We start from the raw sequence: 22,955 nt of genomic DNA, 5'->3' as shown, positions 1-22,955 counted from the left end.
TTGATCATTCTGTTTCATAGAGCCTATTCATTAGTTAGTAGGCAGACTATTCAAACAGCTGATTGTATTATGACTACTAATTATTGTTGTTTTAAATTTTTTTTCATTATGCCGGATATACATACAGATAAATTATTTACTCTTTGTTGTTTTATTGTTCTCTTGCATTTCTGATGTTTATTTGCTCAAGTGGATTTGAGCTTGTACTTTGTCAAGGTTGCACAAAAGCTTCATTAATTGGTGTTTGAGTGCGATTCTAACGTAGTTGCTACGCTTATTGCCCTGTCTTGTATGCTCTTTGATTTTAAATGAGTATGCCATGCGCAAGACGAGATAAACCCAAGAAACAGCTGAGCATTTATGGGTCATTCCTCTTTATTGAGTGAATAGGTATGTAATTTGAAAGCTCCGGCCAGAAAGAGTTTCTATCGGAACCCGGCTATGGAAGCAGAGGTAGAGGGCGGCCCCCCTCCGCTGGAAGGACCAGGTGGAAAACGATTTAAAATTCCATGGTGTGACCAATTGGCACCGGTTGGAAGAGAAAAGAAGCGCCTTATTGCACAGGCATAACCGTTTAAACGGTTAAGCGCCAATTAAGTAAGTAAGTAATTTGAAAGCTATCATATCGTATTTCTCTAGCATCACGATTCAGAGTAAGGTGTGCTCTAGCAGCTGAATCGACATCTGACTTCTGGAAAAACTTCCCTTTAAAGTTGATGGGCTTATTCTCCATAAAACTGTACTGCGTTTGGTGAAAAAGCCTTGGTTGCATTCAGTATATGTATCATGCCCATAGCGTTAGGTTGAACTGGCCGTTCCATGAGGAGCTCACATAGACTGAATAAGTTCGTAGTGTTACCAGAAGTTTATTTAACGACCAAACTGAAAACCCCTGTCAAAAACCAGGACCTATGTTATAAAACAACTCCGCCCTCCGCAAATACTAGAAGCTTTCTAGGACCTATGCCACTTGCTGCTTCTAGATCTGATAGCTGTATCACTCCTAATAGCTAATAGCTGTAGCCTTAGTCTGGCAAGCGCAGAGCACGAGCACAAAACGTGCGTTATCTTTTCCACCTCCACCCGCACTTCCTACATCTGTTATCACTGACCAAGCCTAGTTTAAAGGCATGTGAGACGCCAGAAGACAGTCTCCAGTCAGAATACCCTTTTTGGGTCTACAGTTATATCTTTTTAATGATAGATCAACTTTGTTAGTCTAAGGTTATAAAACCTGCATATAATCTTCGACATTTTACAGCCCCGCCCTTGAACCCACGCCTTTCCCGTTTAGTCGACTCTAACGCACTTTTAGATTCTGTTCTATACGAAATTATTACCTGAATTGCTAATTGGCTGTCAAACACGGCTGCAGTTTAAGCTATTCTCTTCCAGTATTTCTACTGCTTTGGTTACGGCTAATACTTCCGTTTGGAAAACGCTACAGCGTTGGTTCTGTTTACTTCCGGATCAGTACAGTATACAGCAGACCCTTCTCCTTCCACTACTTTGGAACCATCTGTGTACACATGTATCGCCCCGTCCACCATTTGAGCCCCGCTGCGCCAACCATCCACCTCTATTGTGGCTTTAAAAGTCCCCTCGAAGCGCAGATAGGGAATTAGGTAGTCTGTTCGTCCTTTAATTATCGACGCTATAGTACTATGGCCGTGTGGTCTGCACACTGAGCCTCGTTGCAGTTGCCCAGAAGTTTGTGCTTAGTTCCACATTTAAAGATACCTCACTTAGGAAAATACCTTAGCCGATTTGCCAATAATGGCAAGATTATAGTCTGGTAGATTTCCCGCCCAATTGCTAGAGCGCTATGTCACTAGTCCTAGAAGTCTTGTGATGGGTAATCTTTTTATTTCCCCTTGTTCATAAAGCCTGAAGCTAATTACGGTTGTAGTCTGTCACATAGCTTAGGATTTTTCTTTTATATCTATAAGAATATATTGTCACCACTACCCAACACTGGTCGAAGAAAATGGGCGAGAGAGTGCTTATGAAGCTGTCAAAATTCCTCTGTCTTTTCGATTGAGTATCCGCTGGGAGCAGAAGTATTTTTTGGAGCTAGGCTCACGATCAAATATATAATTTTTAAAATCTCAAGTTTTTATAAAAATCTTACGTAGTGCGTACATTTGTTAAAAGTAAGAGTTTTTAGTAAAGTTATTGCTTTGTCGCAATACATATATTTTCGCGGTCTGTAAAATTATTCGACTGTAAAGAAAATTCTGAGTTGATGATCCTAAGACTGGACACGTGCATCGAGCATTTGATAATCCATCAGGGAACTTCAACTATTGCGAGCAGCATCTGCATTAAGAGCTTGGATAAAGTGTGATAAAAGTGTGATCCCAAGAAAATTCTGAAACTACGAAAAATTCTCGTAGCAGCAGTAGAAATGTTGTCAAATTGTTAAAGGCAACCGGTTTAATTTCATGAGCGAAGAAAGACACATGCTCTATGCTCCTATGAACTGCCAAGCTAAGCTTTCATTAAGGAAAGGAATAAACAATATATAATATAATACGAATAAAAATATCAAAAATATACAGTAAGAAATTTAGTTGATTTTAGTGCTACTATTAAAACTTGGTTTCAATATGTTCGAGAAACTCTAAATTTTCCATATGGAATGTTCCAAATTTAAATATGTAAATGTTCAAAAGTTGTTTTAGAATTTCATTAATATTCTATTAAATATCGTTTACATCGATAATTCGTTTTAGTTTTAAATCATAAATGAATTTTATTGAAAGAAAGAGAAAAAAGGAGGAAAAAACATCTAAATAAAGTTATATAGAGCGAGCACCAAAAATTTGAGCAATCATACGTATTTTACAGTTAATGTCATACAAAACAAAAAAAAAAAAACCTTTACATTAAATAAGAAAAAAAAAAACAAAAAAACATGTAAAGCTATAACTGGTTGCTGTTTGCGCAAAAATCGATGGAGGAGCTCATCAAAATGTAAGTTAAAGTGCTTAATCAATATTTTTTTTGTTTAAGTATCATACACATGAACTATCAAGTTAGACTCAAAAAAAAAAAAAAAAAAAAAACTGAATGAATTTGCTCTTTGCGGTTACTTATGCACTCTTTGGCCCCCCTATGAATTCCGCTTAAGGAAATTTGCGTTCATGTAAAACAAAATTTTATTATGTAAAAACAAAAAAAAAAAACAAGACAATTTTTTTAAGAGAAAACATTTAAGTTATCAATGAATACTTAAGATAGTAAAGTATAAAATGCTCTAAGTAAGGGAATATTGTTCCTGCATATAAGCAGGTAGTTTAGATTTGAATTGTAGCTCGTTATTACAAACATACATATGTACAAATTGGTTTTTGATCTACTATCCCTTGTCTATGAAAAGACAAAATCATTACCTAGGTATCATAGGTTATGATTGTAATATACCTAAAGTTTTCTTTTCTCAGCTTTCTATGAATGAGTAATGTTGATGTTAGTATTTAATATGAATAAAGTCTTAGAGATCAATGAAAGTCTTGTGAGTCAAATGTAGTTGTTGGTTTATTTTTTATTTATATTTATTCAATACTGACTATGAAAGAACATTTCTTACAGACTAATAACCATGGTGTAGGTTACAAAATGAAACATACCTGCTTAAAATAAGAGATTAAAATATTCAAAAAAGCTTGTTTCCCAAGGAAAAATCAAGGGAAATACTCTGAGATAGAATATTAAATTCGCGCATAGATCTTGCAAGAGGAGCATTACTGGCAAATTTAGTTTTGACTTTTTTCCAGTAAAAAGGATAGGTGACGCGAAGATTTCGCCTTGGAATGTTAAAAGTAATCCTTTCCAGAAGATAAGGGAAATCTATCGTACCATGAATAACATTAAACATGAAAGTCAAAGATAAGATTGACCTACGGGTTTCGAGAGATTGTAGGTCAAGTAGCATAATACGGGATGCATAGGGTGGAATGGGAGTATCAAATTTGAGGGACCGTAAACCGAAATTAATGAACACCTTTTGAATACGTTCTATTCTTTTTATTGATATCTGGTTATACGGCCTCAGACAAAAACTGCATATTCAAGGTTTGAGCGAACAAAAGTTATATACAACATATTAAGAGTATAAGGGTCTGAGAACTTGGTGCAGTTCCGACGAATAAAGCCTAGAACAGAGTAGGCCTTCGCAATGATGAAATCAACATGTTTGTTAAAAGATAGTTTCGGGTCAAAAAAAACTCCTAGGTCCTTTACTTCGACAACATTCTGAAGGACAGTATTAGAAATGTGGTAGGACGTACTTCGAAAATGCAAAATTTTAGCAAATGTCATTTTAAAACATTTCTTTATGTTTAAAGGGAGACGAAAACGAAGACACCATGAATGAACAGCGTTGATATCGCATTGAAGCTTTGCTTCATCAGAGGCATCTTGGACTTTGGCGAATATTTTGAGGTCATCGGCATAAAGTAAAAAATTTGCGAAGGAAAAGCAGCTACTAATGTCATTGGTGAACAGAACAAATAGTAGAGGGCCTAAGACGCTCCCTTGCGGTACCCCAGAAGAGGCAATGAAAGGTTGTGAGAACACACCATCAATGGTAACAACACAACGTCTATCAGTGAGATAAGATTTTATCCACTCCAAAAAGCTGGAATGGAAGCCCATAAATGCTAGTTTTTTAAGTAGTACTATATGAGAAACTTTATCAAAGGCTTTTGAAAAGTCTGTATATACACAGTCAACCTGGAATCCAGCCGAAAAGGCAGTATTGCATTAGTCGGTGAACACAGCTAAGTTCGTGGCTGTGGACCGCCCTGGTACAAAGCCATGCTGATTATGACAAATAAGCGACTTGGTTGCAAAGAACAATTTGTCTTTTACGATGCACTCAAAAAGTTTTGAAACGGAAGAGAGCTTCGAGATGGGTCTATAGTTCCGAACATCATTCTTTTTACCAGATTTCAAAATCGGAACTATGTGTGCTACTTTTCAATCATTAATGAAAGTACCTGATGAAAGAGATAAATTAAACATTATTTCAAGAGGTTCGATGAGAGCTGGGCATTTCTTTAGCAAAATCGCCGATAGGCCATCAACGTCGGTCTCAGACGAAGGCTTCAGTGAAGTCAGACCCATCTCTATATCCTCAACAGATAATACAAGAGAACCAAAATTTAGGTAAGAGCTAAAGTTCGAAGAAAAGTTTGCAGAAGAGGAATCCTCATAGGTAGAAAAGTTTGACTTAAAAAAATCAGCAAACAGATTAGCTACCTCGTGGGAATAAAAGAACGAGACCGTCTGGATTTTATAAAGGTCCAGAAATAGTTCGGATTACTTTTAATGCTGCGCTCAGCACAGTGAATGTAATTCTTGTGTAGAAACTCATCTAACCGGTTAAATTTGCCAGCAAAGTACTTATATTTATTATAAAAATAAATATTCCTTGTTGTCTGAAATTTTTTGTTCATTAGTCGGTCCGTTTTATTTTAGTTTTATGCAATATTAGTCTGTCCGTCCGTAGATATATGAAAAAGGCTGAGTGCAAAAGTTATTTATTTTGCTGTAGGTGTAGCTCCACCTTTGGTTTCGTCCAATTATGTGCATGAAATAATGTTGTTATATATAAGTATTTGGTAGGACGTAAGGAGCAAGAACCCCGACAATCTGAGTGACTAAGCCTGGATAGAGCAAACATGCACGCGGGCTCCGAGCCCCTCCCGAATCCATATGAACGGGTAAAATACAATGAAGTATAATTATAACAGTCTTGAGTCCAAAATGAGTTCTAAATCTAAAGACACTCTTCTCAAGAGTTGGTAATTGTTTGCTCAATGCCACTTTACTGTTTTGGGGTGTAAAGCTCCCAGCATCTTGTTTGTCCTCTTCAAATACCTCTGCCATTATGCCTACGCCGCCCACTCTTTGTCCTACTAGTTTTAGGCTATCGAGATCTCTTTATGTTTACCTGTTTCTACTATATTATGATAGTTGTCCTTGGGACTTATATTCCTGAGGCGTAGATAAATATTGTCCATTCCACAGTGAAGTTTTCCAAACTCTGGGTACTGCGTATCCTCTGCCTCCTTTCTTATTTGAAGGATTTAGTATTGAACCTCCTCAATGAGCTATAAAACGTCAGGTTTCATCCAAACTCCCTTAAATATGTTCCAGTTGCGACGCTGCAACAGGTTGTCCGACTCCAACACCATGGGATATATCCTTTGGTCTCTTATATCGTAGAAATCACAACTTTATACACCATTTCAAAACACCTTCTGCCTTGCCTCTGAAGACTGAGCACGAATTCTTTGATCAATCTCTACATTGGTTACTGTCGTTGATGCCCTCCCGGAAAAAACACCCCTCGGCAAAACCTTTTCGCATACGACTATGGTACGCCCCCGTATCACCCCCCATAAGCCTTTCTCTCCATTTTATTTTTTGACTCCTCCAACTGGCGGGTCTGTTTATTTTAGTCGCTCTTACGACAGACATGTCCTACTGCGGAAATCTTCTAAAACTTTTAATCGCTGGGACAGCGCGAATTGTCTACTACAGCCCTCACCGAGTCGAAGGATTAGAAAACCACATTTCTGTTTATAGCATCGAGGATTGCTTTCGGAAAAGTTCTTACCAGCGAACTGCCTTTGACCTGCTGCCACCGTCTCATGGGCCGATGCTAACCGCTAGCTCTATGTAATCGACCATGGCACCCAAACTCTGTATCATTTACCATAGTACTACCCGTTACTTTGATAGGGCGCTTCATCTAGGCCGCTAACTCTAAGCTCCCCTAACTGTTCCGATCCGAATTATCGCTTTTTGTGTCATCTTCTACCGCAGTTGAAAAATTTCTTATCCAAGTAAGAAATAAAAGGCTCTAGCCAAAGAGCGTAAGTAAGATCAGGCCAGGTAGCATGCATGCAACACTTACGTCGAGAGAAAGTCTGCTCCCAGATATCTGAGTCTCTTTGTTAGTAATGAATTGCCTTATCAAATACAGGTTCTACTGAGGGAAATATGTAGCGGAACATTGGTGTAATAGCGTATTATCCAGTATACCGTAAGCTTCTGTTTTAATAAGTTTAAGAAGCTGGGCTATCAAAGAAAATCGTCTTTCATGTATAAGTCACCAGGTTGATAAAACAATCTGACTTATTACAGTTACTAGGCCTGAAAGCACTTCGACCTTGGTGCAGATCTATTTTGTATTACCTTACAGCCTAATTTTGTATGTGGAGGCCTTTGATGTATCTAAGCACCTCTTCAGGCTTTTTACTCCATATCACATAGGAATTAAGAGTCACACCAGCTAGATGGCAGAATCTCTGCCTTACCAGGGCGACGCATTCGCAGATAATGGGAACCGGCTTTTCATCGTCCAGCTCACCGAAACGACAAATTTGAGTATCGGATAGATTTAACTTGCTTAGGTGAGAGTTTCTTAAGTCCTCCCTGCCCCTTGGTATCGATATTTTGAAGTTCGGCCCATAGATGCCAGCTCCCGTTCTTCCATCATCGAACTTCGATCCATCCGTGAACCAGACATTTGATTCAGGGTCATTATAGAGATTCCCTGTTTCGCAGTGGGTCCTGCCCACAGTGGACACTTCAAATTTCCGTGCGATTCTGAGCTTAGGGGACATTACGTCACGCAGTTGTAATGTGGGATTTCCTATGAACTTTCTTATTACTTTCATATTTCGTATCAGGTTTCCTGGATTCAACTCCCAAATATTTTGAAGCCATAGCGTGCTTAGTGTTGAATCTTTCTCTATCCGAATAGGGAAGGCAGGTATTCCCACTAAAGTACTTAGTGCATCAGCACGGGACGTCCTCATCGCACCCATTATGCCAATGCAAACTAGTAAATGCATTTTGTTTAGTTTTGCTGTTGCCGTTCTTTGCGTGGCCTTCTGCCACCAAACTAGGGAAGCATAGGCGACTATTGGCCTTACAATCTGACTTGCTGATAGTTCTAGTATATTCTAGCTATTCGTATTTATGCCTTCCGTTTAGTTTGTAACCTTCTTATCACTGTCATTCTACTCAATGATTAGTCGCCGATGACACTAATCCCTTTCATTCGAGCTCATAAGCTGAGTGTGGACGTGCTGGTCCATCTTGCATTTCGTTTCCTTATATGACAACAACCTTGGTCTTGCAAAATAAACGTATTTTCCCTTATTCAATTATTCAAGAAGTTCATAAAAATGTCACTGACTCCAAACTTTTGAGATAAGCACTTTTGTTCCCACAACAATCCCATCACTGAACGGATACAAATCGGCCTCTACGAAAAGCTAAGCCGTTAGAGCAACAACAAAACCAACCGATATGCGGAGTCCAGCCAAAACTAAACAGTAAAAACACAAACAAAAGAAATAATGGAATTAAACAAATATATTAGGGTAACAAGGTAAACGCGACAAGAATTTCCAAGAACCTTACACTTAAAATTGTTATATAAACGTTTCTTAAACTTTTCCACTAACCAATTACACAAGTTTCCAATGAAGTAGGCACTTGACAGCCACTCTGGTCCATCTTTATGATGTGACCTCTGACGATGTGTTGGCGTGGAAGAGAACATTGCACTTGGAATTTAATATAAACAAACATACAAGTCTATCTATCTATGTATGTACATATTTATTACCGGTAAAGAGGGGTACCTTTGACTATGGGCAGACTTGACTAAGGCATTTTCATTGTAAAAGTGATTCGAAAACTACACTAATACAGAAGTGAACGCAGGCTAATGCAACAACATGTATTTTATGGACATACATCAGCGAGCAGAAAAATAGCAGTGACAATTTTTATCATATTTCGTCATTATTTTTTTTTATATTCTAAAAAAACGTCTATGCATTTTGTAAACCAATTTGAAAAACGTTTTCGAAAATTAAAAAAAAAATTTACGAAAATATCGAAATTTTTATTTAGAGTTCTCTGAATGTTTTTGAGCATTAAGCTTTATAGCCCCATAATTTATAGTTTAACAAAATAAAGGTGGCAAGATTCGTATTTGATTTGAATTTTTTTTGTCAATGCTATTTTTCTGTTCGCTGCTGTACATTTAGATACAAAAGAAACGAACGGTATTGATAAAAAAATAAGCAAAAACGTACAACAAACGAAAGAGGCCACCTAATTCTAAAGATAAGAAGATTCTATTGGCCTGATGTTGTCTTTATATTGGACACCGCACCCGCAGTAAGGGACTTTGGAGTAATCTTCGACTCCAAGTAATTATAGAAGTTCTGTAGGTCCAGTCCTTAGCCGCTGTACACCATGATGCTGGTGTCATATAGACTGGCGGAAAAAACGGAACAAATTCCTTTTACAAGGAGATATAAGATACCCACTTTTAGAACTACCTCGTTGGGAGGTGCCGTTAGTGCTTTCTGATAGGGCTTAATATTTAGGGAAGGCGGCAGTTGCCTTGTACTGCCGCAGTAGGGCTATCGGCAAGAGATGTGGGCTTTCGCCAAAAGTCGTACACTGGCTTTATGAGATGGTAGTCAAAACGCTCTTAGAACAACACCTAACTTGGCATTGAATGTCATGCTGAACATACATACAATAGGTATTGCGGGAAAGGGGGCCGCAGCCCGGTCATTGGTCAGGCTTCGTGATATTTCATATTTCATATTTCTTTATTCAGTCTATGATTTACAAAATCTTACAGACTATATTAAACATTATTAAACATAAGGTTTATTTACAGTAAACTTAATTTAAAATGGAAAATAACATATTTTTAAAACTTCGACGAGATATCGCAAAATCAATACAATAATTATTATTGATTGAGTTAATAGCAATTAGAGTGCGAGTGATCGGGCCATTAAGTGCGTAATTAGATCTAAACTGGTCAAGTACAAACATATTATATTGGCGCAAAGTCCGTGATGGAACATAAAAGTTCAAAGACTCTAACAGTATCGTGCAATCAATATTGCCATTGGAAATATCATAAATAAACATTATAGATGTAATTAATCTTCTACTTTCTAATGTGTGAAGATTAATTAGCTTACACCTAGAGATATATGGAGGAAGAGGCAGATCGAAGTTTATATCGTATAAACAGTACTTCATGAATATTTTTTGCACACGTTCGACTCTCTTATTGTGCACCTCATAATAAGAACTCCATATTATGGAACCATACTCAAGCCTTGACCGCACAAAGGCATTATATAATAGTTTTTTAGTATATGGGTCCTTAAACTCGGATCCATTTCTTTTAATAAAGGCCAGTAAGGAATATGCTTTGGGGATAATAAAATTTAAGTGCTCGGTGAATGTAAAAGACGAATCAAATACAACACCTAAATCCCGAATTTTATTCACCCTAAGTAACGGCTTATTAGAGACATAGTCAGACGAAATCAATTTATTACATAATTTGGAATAAGTTATGTAATAACATTTGTTGGCATTCAGCGCAAGCTTATTTTTACAGCACCACTCATTAAAATTATTTAACTCAGATTGTAGTATGAGAGTATCAGACTCGTTCTTGATTCTGAAAAAAATTTTCAAATCATCAGCGTAAAGGAGATAATTGCATTGCTTGAAACAAGCACTTACATCATTGATAAAGAGAATAAAGAAAAGTGGGCCAAGGATACTACCTTGGGGCACACCTGAGGTTGCTACATAAGGCGATGACTTTACGTTGTCAATAACAACAAAATTTATCCTATTGGATAAGTATGAATAAATCCATTGTAAAAATGTTGAGTGGAAACCCATTTTTCGCAATTTAGCCAAGAGAGCTTTGTGCGAAACTCTGTCAAAAGCTTTGGATATGTCCGTATATATACAGTCAACTTGACAACCATGAGTAAAAGACGAGATGCAGTAATTCGAAAAAACGACCAGATTAGTTACTGTTGAACGCCCCGGAACAAAGCCATGGTGACATGGGCAAATATAACGCTTAACTGCGGACGATAATTTAAACATCACCGTTTTCTCAAAAAGTTTTGAAATCACGGGGATCTTCGATATTGGCCGATAGTTTGTAACGTCAATTTTACTACCACTTTTATGAATAGGTTGAATAAAAGTAGTTTTCCATTCATCCAAAAAGATACCAGACTTTAATGATAAATTAAATATATGCAACAAGGGCTCCGCAACGGAAGCTACACATTGCTTCAGGAAAAAAGATGAAAATTCTTGATAATCACATTGCTTGGAGCTCTTGATCGTCTGAATACTTAAGATAATATCATCAATATCTAGAACTAATGAGGAGAAGTCGAAACAAGTCGTTATCTCATTCAACATATCCCCGTCGTCATTCCATAGATCATCAATAGCAAAGTTTTCTTTAAAAAATTCTGCAAACAAATTGGCTGAATCTCTAGACGATGATGAATTCTTGCCCTTGTAAGACACAGACAACGGTATTGTTGAAACCGATTGTTTGGAGCGAATGAAATTCCAAAACGATTTAGGATTCGATTTGATATGATTTTCGAAATTGAGAATATATCGATTGTACAGAAACTTATCAAGACAATTAAACTCCTTCGCGTAATTCAGATATTGTTGCTTGAGTTCGGACTTCCTGATTTTTTAAAAAAGTTTATGATATTTATTACGCAAATTTTTTAGAGTCTTTAAGCTTTTGGTATACCACGGCAACTTGTAAACCCTTGCCGGGAAACGAGGAATATTAATATTCATTATTTCCGAGATATTACTTTTGAATTAGTCAAAGCAGTCTGAAAGATTGCGATTATTAAAAAGAGACTGCCAGTCAATATTTGAAATCAAATTATTGATCAAGGCAAAATCACATCGGCTATAATTGAAACCAACTTCATTATTGAGTTTAATATTTCCAAATTCATAAAAGTTAATCTCCAATATCAATGGTACGTGATGTTTATCAGTTTAGATAACGGGCAGCGAGAACGAATTAAATTATAATTAAGATCATTACTAACAAATATAAGATCGAGGATTTGACCTAGCGTATTTTCAAAATCATTGATTTGAACTAACTGTAAACTATAAAAATTATCAACTAAGTACATTTCACTAGCTTGATTGACGTTAGTAGGTATGAGAGTTTTCTCACCTGGAAGATAATTCCATACGATTTTATTTAAGTTAAAATCCCCTAAAATACAAAATTTAGAATTCAAGTTAGTGCTCGAAACATGCATAATATTGGCTATGGGCTTTCTGACTTCGGGCACTCTAACCTTCTTTCCAGGTTCGACTTTATCACTGAGAGGACGGAATTTTGTATGCCGATAATGGCAACGTATGCAACGTTCATCCCAGGCCTTCACCGAGAGGAGAGGAATGGGGAAGGGAACTCACCTGGGGCAGGGGACCAGTTAACTTGTTCACGGATGGGTCGAAGCTGAACGGAAAGCTTGGTGGGGATCTTTTGTCAAAAACTAAATGTAAGCCGCAAGTCTATGTTGGCTGATCACTGCAGCGTCTTCCAAGCGGAAGTTGCTGTGATTAAGGATGCGGTGGATGAAATGCTATGCAGTGCTACTACGTTTAGGGAATTTAACACCTACTCTCATAGCCAAGCGGCTATCAAGGCTCTGAGTTCAACTATAGTGTGATCGATGGTGGTCTGAGAGTGTCTTACCTCGCTTGCGATTGCATTGAACTATTTTATGATTAAGATTATCTGGGTTTCGGGCCATAGTGAAATCTCGAGAAACTGTCAACCGGATTTCTCTGCACACATCGGTAAAATTGAACCGAATGAAGATGACTGAAGGGATTTCGAGACTTCGCTGGCCACTTGCGGTCTGCTCCTGCATAGATAGGCCTGAGCCAGCTCAGGAATCGTTGCGCGGATACCACTTCTTGTCTGCCGAAATGATTGAGTTAACTAAGCTCATCTATCAATGGTCCTTGGGGTTTTGACAGGCCGCTCTTCAATGGGAATCCATGCGATATGTCTCAATATACTGTAAATCCAATATTTCTCCAGCTGTATGGTTCATGATGAGGTGAAATCATCGAGCTACTTTATGCTTGATTGCCCAGCTTTTGCCAGAACTAGGCGAAAGTGTTTGGATCGCGACTCACTTGTATCTAAGGAGGATTTATGTTAGTAACTATACGTCATCTTTTCTCTAAAACTAAGCGAGGAGTACCAATACTTAATTAAGAAGGCTCAATGATACCCCACTTTAACCTACATTAACTCTTGCTCGCATTTGTTCTTGTTATCGTGGTCATTATTATTGTATTGTGTTGCAATAACAATATCGTAAAAATAAAATTTTATTACATCACGTTTGACCTTTCCTTGTATTATCCACTTTTATGCTCAACTTATTGTTGTAACATCTTCGCATTGCTTTAGCGGTCATGTAATTTCTTTAAAATTATTCAACACGTGAACCCAAATTACATGGAGAAGTGTTTTTCTTTATTTGCGCTTACGCTTGTAAAATGAAATGAAAAACAAAACAAATTTTATGAAATGGAAGAAAAATAGATAAATAAATGTATTTATTATTTGGAATTAAAAGAAAAAATTAAATAAATGCATGACGCATAAAGAAAATGCTGCGATCTCGTATGCATGTTGAGATGACCTTTTAGGGTTAACTTATTTCTTTTCAAGTAGTTTTTTTACACCGCTACAGGTCACATTACTGCAATGTATTATAGCAACTGTAAAATTTAAATAAAACAAAAAAAAATGATAAGCACAAAATTATAGCAAAACAAAATGTCACTTACGCTCGCACACTGCACGCACCACATCACATAGCGGCAAATCGAGCCATTTTTCACCAACACGACGACCGCACTCTTGATTCACAGATTTTAAGGCACCTAGTGAAATTGGGCTGGGGGTTTCAGTCTCAATGCAGTGTCGATTGATTTGTGCACAAAGTACACGATCGCGCGCGGTGTTGCAGGCATCTGTAGGCAGCACAGCAAGTACTGGAAAGGTACAAAAAGAATTGAAATATTGTTCCTTCTTCTCTGGCTCGAAATTTTGATTAAAAGGTGTATTTTTGCTACACAAACAAAATAACTACCTTTTACTCAGAAAAATTAGTCTGAGCAAATTCTAGATAAGGAACATTATATCGTCTAATGAAAAATATTTAAGTAGTTTTGGTTTTGAAAGCATTTATTTTGTATGACTCAATAAGTACTCACTAAATAAAATTGATGCTAAAATCAGTAGCTTCATGTTGACAACTAAGTTAAAAATGAATTAAATTACTTTGTTTAACATGAATTTATAGAGAAATTTGCATGCAATTTTATTGTTTAAATTGAGGTTGCAGCTGTGTTGAGTCGATGACGTTTTTTCTGTCAATTGTTGAATAATAGCCGAATTGTGTTAAATTCTTTAAAAAGTTTATTATTATTATTATTACAGGGCCTGAAAGCACTGCAACCTTTGTGCAGATCTATTGTGGACGACTTTTCAGCCTAATTTTGTATGTGAAGGCTTTTGATGTATCTGAGTACCTTTTCAGGCTTTTAACTCCATATCACATAGGAATTAAGAGTCACACCACCTAGATGGGAGAGTATCTGTCTTGCCAGAGATACTCATTCGCAGAGAATGTGAACCGGCGTTTCATCCTCCAGCTCACAGAAACGACAAATTTGAGAATCGGCGAGATTTAACTTACATCACCTAAGTAGACCACAGTATCCCGTATAGTACCCAGTGAGAGTTCTTAGCTCCTCCCTGCTTAGATGAATGAGTTTGGCTGATACTTTCGCTGCTGGAAGTATAAACAGTTTGGCCTGTCTTTGCCCTGGGAAGTCAATGCAGTGACGTCTGAATTGTTTTGTTTCCCAGTTACTTATGGTTTCCCTGGTGTGTGCTCTTGTCAGTCCACAAAAGGGCTCTGTATCATAGAATGCTGCTACAGCATCCTGCTCTGCTAGGTAATCTGCATGTGCATTACCTAACATAGTAAAAAAACCTTTAAATTAAGGTTTTCAAATATAGTCATCCACTAGCTTAGATGTAACTGTGTAGGATTGCAAGGCATGCAGGGCCGCCTGGCTGTCCGACATAATGTAGATGCTCTTCAAGGATGAGCCTCTCCGCAGACATTCTCTACCGCAGACTTCTATTGTATGGATTTCTGCCTGAAATATAGGATGCTACATTGGTATCGATTTCTTGAAGTTCGGCCCATAAATACCAGCTGCCGTTCTTCCGTCTTCGATCGATTTCGACCCATTCGTGAATCAGATCTCTGAGTCAGGGTCATTATAAGGAGTCCCTGTTTCCCAGTGGGTCCTGTCCACAGTGGACACTTCAAAGTTCCGTGAGATTCTGACCTTAGGAGACATTACGTCATGCAGTTGTAATGTGGAATTTTCTATGAATTTTCTTATTACTATCATAGGCCCTATCATGTTTGGTGGCTGCAACTCCAAAATATTTTAAAGTCTTAGTGCGCCTAGTGTTGCCTCTCTCTCTATCAGAATAGGGAAGGGAGACTAAGTGCATCAGCGGTTTAGCTGTTGCCGTTCTATGTGGGGCCTTCTGCCACCAAACTAGGGAAGCATAGGTGACTATTGGCCTAACAAAAGTATTAAATGTCCAGTATACCATTTTTGGAGATATCCCCCATGTTTTGTCGCTTTGTTTGGGATAGCATCCAAATGAGCATTCCACGTGAGGAGCCTTAGGTATTTTGCCTCCATTGAGAATTGTATTTTATTTCCACCCAGGGATGATTCTGGTATGGATGCTTTCCTTCTTCGGGAGAAAGGCACTAGGACGGTTTTTGCTAGGATTGATAGGCAGTCCTTTGGTATCGGACCATCTCTCTATGATGCGAAGGGCTTGTTGCATGCGATCTGATATTTTTTCCTCATGCATACCTGTGATGCAAATAACTAGGCCACCTGCATACCATTGTGTATCAAATCCATTGGTTTTCATTAACTAAAGGAGGTCATCTATGACCAGTGTCCACAGGAGAGGGGAGAGCACACCTCCTTGTGGGCATACTCTTGTGGCTACAATTGATTCAGTTGTCCCTCCCTGTTCCAAATGTATTTTCCTACTCTCCAACATGGACAGCATCCATCGAAATATCATAGGGCGTATGTATGTCCTTGTCAATCATAGCTTGTTCGATAGGAAATTTTGTTTGTTTATTCTAGCAAATTTTTGATTGCCATTGACCTATTTAAATAAACAAAAATTTAATTTAAATTGTTTGGTGTGTAAACAGCTTAAGCTTAGCAAACGCGCGAAGAAAGAAGAGGGAGGAAAATTAAAAGATAAAAGTTGCGACCTAAGTCGCTTTATCTCCGAGGAGATTTACGTCGTGCTACACTTTCAATCTGCGTTGAGCTTCGTTTTAATTGTTCTTATATATTGACGGTTCGGAACCTACATGTTTTATGACGACTTCGAACGGTAGCTGCAAGGGCGAGAGAGAAGCTTTAAATGACAGAAATGTAATCGCAGTAGTTTCCGAACCACAGCCGAGGGGGACCACGCTTACAAAAACAGACTTGAACTTAGTACGCGCACCTTGCTTAGGAAAAATTCACCCAAACTCTGCAATCTAACAGATACGGCGTTATTAACAACATGTAACTGGGCCTTAAATCTCTTCAGAGGCTATCGGGTCTTACATTTTTTTTTCTTTTAAATGGGAAAGAAGTTGGGGACCCAGTGGTCAACCCGGAATGAATTGAACTGATCCCCTTTACAAGAAAGTACAAAACAACTTATGTTGTACCACACAAGATTTGCGGCGTCAGCCTAGACATTCGGCAATAAAGTCAGGTATCTGAGAGTGACAATATCTGCTATATTGTAAGCAAGTAAAGAAAGCAAAAAACAGAACAACACAGTTCTCCTTTAGAGGAGCTATTGTTGTCTCGTTGATTTTTGGTGTGGGTTATGTGCTGTAAACACTCCTAAGGCTAGGCATCTCATAGGAGGGCGGCGGGATCCCGCTGATCAAAAACAAGATGTAAGGCGGACTCTCCTTATTGGGTGATTCCCAGGCGGGGGTATATTCCGCTGTATTTCAACGTAGTAGTAGGTCGAAGACAGTTCAAGAGGTTTGCCGCGAGGAACAAAGTCTGCAAAGGGGATGACGAGGAAGAAGCTTTGAGCGGCAGAACGAAGAGGCAACGTTTGGCCGAAGGTAACAAACCTGCTTTCAAAGAAATGGCAGTCCCAGGGCAGCGAGGGAGGCTAGCCGTATTGACAAGGCAAGTGGGTGCAAAACTGTATGACAGAAGGACGCCAATAGCGCAGTAATAGTAACTCACTCGCAAGCAACAACTTCAAAAATGTGATCCAGTTAGATGGTGATAAGTCAAGCGCTCCCGAGAGGTACATAGTGGTAAGTTTATAACGTGCGATAACATCGCTAGCTTGAAGTGGCTGCAGGAAGTTGTTCCTAACCTTCAAAGGTAAGGCCAAAGTATGGATGCCATGTCTGATTTCAGACTTCGCATATATCAACACATAATTGCAAGGTACTTAATGTATTTCAACCTTAAGAAGGTGGGTCAGAATTACATCCTCCAAATAAACAAGCAGGCAGAGGATATGATGTACAGGCAGAACTTGCTGCCGTCTTTTGTTTTGAAGACTGTAGTTCAGTGCCTTCATCTTAATGAATCTTTGGTTCTCTGGTTCTGAAACATAGAGGGGACACAAACTATTGCTAAGCTCATAACATTACAATCAGCATTTATAGATTTTTGTATCAATAATTATATTTTCTTTTCACCTCGCAAAATCTAATTACTTTTCAACCCTCGTAAGACGACAACAAGCCTATACAATGAAACCATTACAACTAACCCCCATGCATACCATCAGCCGCCAATAGCTTCTGTACTGCACTTGTCATCTATCAAAAATGCTAATCCGCGCGTAATGTGCGAAAAGTCCATTGAAATCCCGCTGAAGCCGCCACAAACCCCACAAACCGTTTCGGCTGATGCTGCGGTGCATAGCTCAACGTCAGCAAAATAGGAAAAAACAAAGAAAAAACAACAAACATACATAAATTATTTTGGAATTTGCTCATTCCTCCCTGAATTTTTTTGTACGCATTTGAATTACAATACAAAACGGCACGTTTTTGGGTGGGTGGTGAAAATTTCCAGGCTACTAATGAAATTTTTTTTTTGAAAAACAAATACCGTTCTATGAATTTACATTCGTTTTCCGGTGTGTGTGTGTGCGTGTGTGTTTGTAAAACCACATTTTAAAGTTGTTGAACATAGCCAGTGGCGTAGCTACCTTGGGTGGCACCCGGTGCGGAAGTTGGTGGTGTCATCCCATCGAATGTAAAAAGCATTAAATTGTATATGATAAAGGTCATGGATCATTTATTATTTATAATATGGAAGAAATAACAAAACACAATAATAATTAATACAGAAAATTAAAATTTCTTCTTTGTAACATTGACAGCTGCAAACTCAGCAATTACTTCATCGAAATTTATATTTTGTATTGCCTCGTGTTCGATGGCTAATATACCAAGATTGCTAAGCCGCGATTGGGTCATTGTTGCCCGCAAATAGTTCATTATTAATTTTAATTTACTGAAACTTCTCTCACATGAAGCTACGGACACGCAAACCGTCATGTACAATTTCAGTGCAATCATAAGATTAGAAAGAGATTCTGTAAAATCCCATTCTTATTCTTGATAGAACATTAATGAATTCATTCTGTATATCTGGTGACATATGTATGTATATGATACATTTAAAGTTTTATCTTCCTCCAATTTCATCATGTGTTCTTTCAACACTACATCATACTTTGACCATAGTTTTACTAATTCCAAAAATTGCCTCTATTTTTAGAGTCTTGTCCTTCATCATGTCGACGAAACGCCAAGTTTTGTTTAGTCAGAAATAAAGTTATATCCAGTAATCTAATCAGAAGATGCTTCCACTTCTGTTTTCCTATATCCCCGCTTTGGTATTATTGTCCACAGAAAATATACGACAGCAGAAACAGTACAGGTTATTAGAGCTGATGGAATAAACCATCCATGGACGTAGGATTTTTTCACCATTAGGCATTATTTTATAAAACCAATTTTTTGAGAGGTCACGAGCATCACCTTTTATTTTGGTTCAGTGTCTAGAAACAGTAGCAAATGGTCCTTCTTTGTTTTGGAAATATTCACATCCTTTTTTGATTACAGGAATACTCCATTCTGACACATCATTTAATTGAGGAAATGGTTCATTTGTAGCAACAATAGTACTGCTACTATTATTTTCAGCATCTTCTTCGTTTGTGTTAATTAATTCTATACTGTCAATGTTGCTTCCTGAAGATGAGCTGATATTATCTAAATCATCTCATGCATTTGTATCAAGGTGAAAATCAATTCTTTTGATGAACTTGGGCTGCCATCAGTTTTTGTAACATACTTAAAAATCGATCCAGACATACTCTGAGCTACATCCTATCTAGCCTGTTTGGCTTTCCTTTGTTGAAATCCACTTTTTCTTTTGGATGTATGCACTCCCCGGGACATTTTTCACTTGATGTTTGTTTCTTACACTAAAACAAAAAGCCAGTTGTTATGGTCTACAATATGAGAGTATTTTCTCATAAACTAGTTAAGCAATTCAATTATACTAGTAATATTATCTTACCTGTAAAATATTCGATATGAATCAATCAATATTTTTAACCTTCACAAAACAGCAGTTAGGTTTCTAAAATATATTTTTTCTTTTTATTATCTATAACTACAGAATAATACACGTTACACGCCAACCAAACACAACACACTTCACGAAACACATGAGAAATGTTGCAACTGAGACGTCAAAGATCGCGAGTATGGGACGGGAAATCCCCCACGACAGCGTCAGACTCTTTTTCGGGAATCCCCGAATTATACATAAAGCTGAGCTAGTGCTAGTTGGTTAATCCTAGAAAAAGACATTTTTGTGCTAGCCATTTTTTTGTTTGTACATTGTTCTTAAATTTGAGGGACCGGTTTTTTGGGGTGACACCCGGTGCGGATCGCCCCCGCTGTCCCCCTTTTTCTACGCCACTGAACATAGCAATGCTCTCTATACCTTGACGAACAATGAAGTTTTGTCACCGTTCTCTGGTTTAAAAGCTCCTGCGCCGCCATGCCAATGTCCACTGCTTTCGCCTGTGGAAAAAACGTTGCTCTGTGTTCTATGGGGGCATCATTGGCTGGTGAATTGCAACACTTGTCGCACGCATATCACTAAAACTCGGAAGCGTTTTGTTTTTGTTGCTCCATTGTACTTGCATATGTATTTTTGTTATTGCCCTTTTGTTTCTATCGAACCCGCTTCCTCCACACATACCTTCGCTTTTGCTCTTCAGCTGCAGCTCATCATTTCTTCCAAAAGTGAAATATTGCTTTCAGTTTTAAGGGTTGCTTGGTTGGTTGGGGAATTTTTTCATTACATTTCGAGGTTTTACGAAAAATGAAAATTTTGTCGCAGACGGTGGCGTGAAATTTCGGAACGAATTTTCAAATGGAATTTTTAAAATCGCTGGTAAAGTTTGTTTTTGTTTTGTTATTTTTTTGTTGTGTTTGGTATGTGCATACTTTAGAATTATTATTATTGGAATTTGTTGTCGTTGTTGACTCAATTTTGAGGGTGGAAATTTGAAGAAATTTCAGGGACATGCATTTTTATAGTTTTGTACAAACTTACATACATACCTTGGTGGAAAAAAATGAATTTTTCCATATTTATGACATATTTTTATGTGAATGGTTTTGGGTTGGAAATTTTCATGTTCCTTCATATTTCTGGCGCAGTTGTAAGTTGAAAGAATGTATCTTATATCATCCCAACCATCTTATTCTTTAAGTATCTGATCAACGAAGTCTCACTTTATTTTGACAGCACGAAACAATTTTAGGCCTGGAGTATATATTCGGCGACAGGGGGAAGGTTCCTTTAAGAACGAAGACAGCGTCCTTTTTTGTTTTTTATTGGACGTTGGGGTAGCGCACTACCCTCAAGTGGCCCAATGAAACCAGGCTAATCCTGTTCATGTGTCCCCACACCGTGGGACCGCCTTAGGCATAACGTCACGGGGGGAGGCGATTTAGTCGCCACTACTTCGTATGCGCATTTCTATGCGCTCCCTTTCAGCATGCATCAATTTCGTCATAACTAAAAAGACCATCTTGCTGACAGCAGTCCAACAATCTATTTATGCGCACATTCGGGGAACTAAATTCCTAATGGAAGGCTCCTCTCCAAAAACTCTGTGTACCGGTAGTCTTTCGCCGTGAAAATGAGTGCAGTGAAGCATCTCCTGTTCTACGCTTTCCAATTCGTAAGGACAGTGTGGACAGAAAGTATCCTTCTCTATCTCACGCTTATGTAGATACTCCTTGAAGCCGCCGTATCGACTCAATATCTGTGTGAGATGGTAATTGAGTTCGCAGTGTTTTCGCTCGTACCATTCCGCTATATTCTAACTAACATGAAGGTATAGTACCCTCTTATCGATTCTTCCCACCTGACTATTGTTCGTGCCCTTGCGCTTTTCTTGGCATCTTCAGATGGTCGGCTGATCTCAATGCCGTACATATCGGCCATTTCACCTGATAGTAGATCCACTGGGATTTTCCTGAATAAAACATGGATCACGTCGTCGGACACCGTCCGATAAGCACATGCTATTCGTATAGCAGTAATACGGTAGGCTGCTAGTATATATTTTTGGTGAACCATTTTAGGTCCGTGCAATACTGGTGCTGCATATAATATTATCGAGCTGGTTACGTCGGATAATAGCTGATGGGTAGCTTCACCTGGGCTGCCGATGTTGTGCATTATTCGCGTTAGGGCTCCAATACTCTAGAAACTCTTCCCCACCGCCCTGAAGTGCTCCTTAGAAGTTAGTTTTGAGTCAATGATTGCTCTTAGATATTTCAAGAAAGGCTTTGAATTTATTTGATAAACTCCTACGGTTAGGACTAACTCATCCACAACCCGCTTTGAGCTCACCAAAACCAGTTCTGTCTTATTGCTAGCCATCTCCAGCCTCATGATCGTCAGTCATTCCTTTATTCTTTCCACGTCGTCATTACACAATGCTTGGAGTTCAAGTTTCTTGGCCACTGCTACTACGCCAATATCATCTGCATGGCCGACAATTTCCATGCCTCCGCGATGGTCGATTTGTAGCACACCGTCATACATCGCATTCCATAGCGTTGGACCTAGAACAGACCCTTGAGGGGCACCGCCCGTGATGATTTATTTGTCCCTCATTCGTATCAAGAAGGAGTACCCTGTCGCTTAAATAGCTACCAATTATTCTGAGCAAGTAAGCAGGTGTGCTAAAGTTTCGTAACGCTGTCATTATCTGCATCAAGTTCGCGGTGTTAAAAGCATTTCTAATATCCAAAGTTATCAGAGCTTCCTTTTACTTTGGCCTCCGGTCATGGCTACGCGGGTTATATTGAAAACTGTTTGTATTGCATCTATCGTGGATCTCGATTTTGGAAATCCAAACTGACTATTTGACAAGCCACCTGGCCTTTACATGACCTGCAGACGCTCACTAATTATACGTTCGAGAATCTTTCCTAATGAATCCAACACACAAAGTGGCCTACATGAAGATGGCTGGTCGGGCATCTTACCAGGTTTCAGCTAAAAAACCAGCCTTTGACGTTTCCATGAGCGGAGGAAGACGTCTTATTGGATACAGGCGTTGAAGAGATACCGATGTTCTAGACCTTTTCGCTGATTTAAGGGCTATATTTGGCACTCCATCCGGTGCGAAGACAGCGACCTGGTAATCGATGACCAGAGATTACTTAGATTATAAGAGTACAATTCCAATGACTTCTTAAAAAGCGGCAGCGTTGCACCGCCCAGGGAAGATGGATGACCCAAACGCACAAGCGATGATGATAAAATTAATGTTCCCCACCCGACTATGA

At 38.5% G+C, this 22,955-nt stretch overlaps 2 protein-coding genes across 2 annotated transcripts in view; one reads left to right on the top strand and one right to left on the bottom strand.

Annotated features, from left to right (window-relative positions):
- Window positions 1-2,835: 2,835 nt before the first annotated feature.
- The window catches only part of LOC137233967 (sulfotransferase 1 family member D1-like), a 126,280-nt gene continuing 106,160 nt past the window's right edge, over window positions 2,836-22,955 (top strand). The window contains exon 1 of the mRNA XM_067757541.1: window positions 2,836-2,976. The gene's annotated coding sequence lies outside the window, so the exon portion shown is untranslated. The remainder of the gene's footprint in view (window positions 2,977-22,955) is intronic.
- Window positions 13,542-14,206, bottom strand: LOC137254149 (uncharacterized). The gene is made up of 3 exons (XM_067791884.1): window positions 14,173-14,206; window positions 13,744-13,950; window positions 13,542-13,674 (listed from the first exon to the last, which is right to left on the bottom strand). The coding sequence occupies exons 1-3, from the start codon at window positions 14,204-14,206 to the stop codon at window positions 13,610-13,612; spliced, it is 306 nt and encodes a 101-aa protein (XP_067647985.1). The 3' UTR covers window positions 13,542-13,609.

Source organism: Eurosta solidaginis, chromosome 5, assembly GCF_040869045.1.
Source record: "Eurosta solidaginis isolate ZX-2024a chromosome 5, ASM4086904v1, whole genome shotgun sequence".
NCBI classification, from domain to species: Eukaryota; Metazoa; Arthropoda; class Insecta; order Diptera; family Tephritidae; genus Eurosta; species Eurosta solidaginis.
The sequence above is the reverse complement of the archived record's forward strand: the minus strand, read 5'-3'. Positions and strand labels throughout refer to the sequence as shown.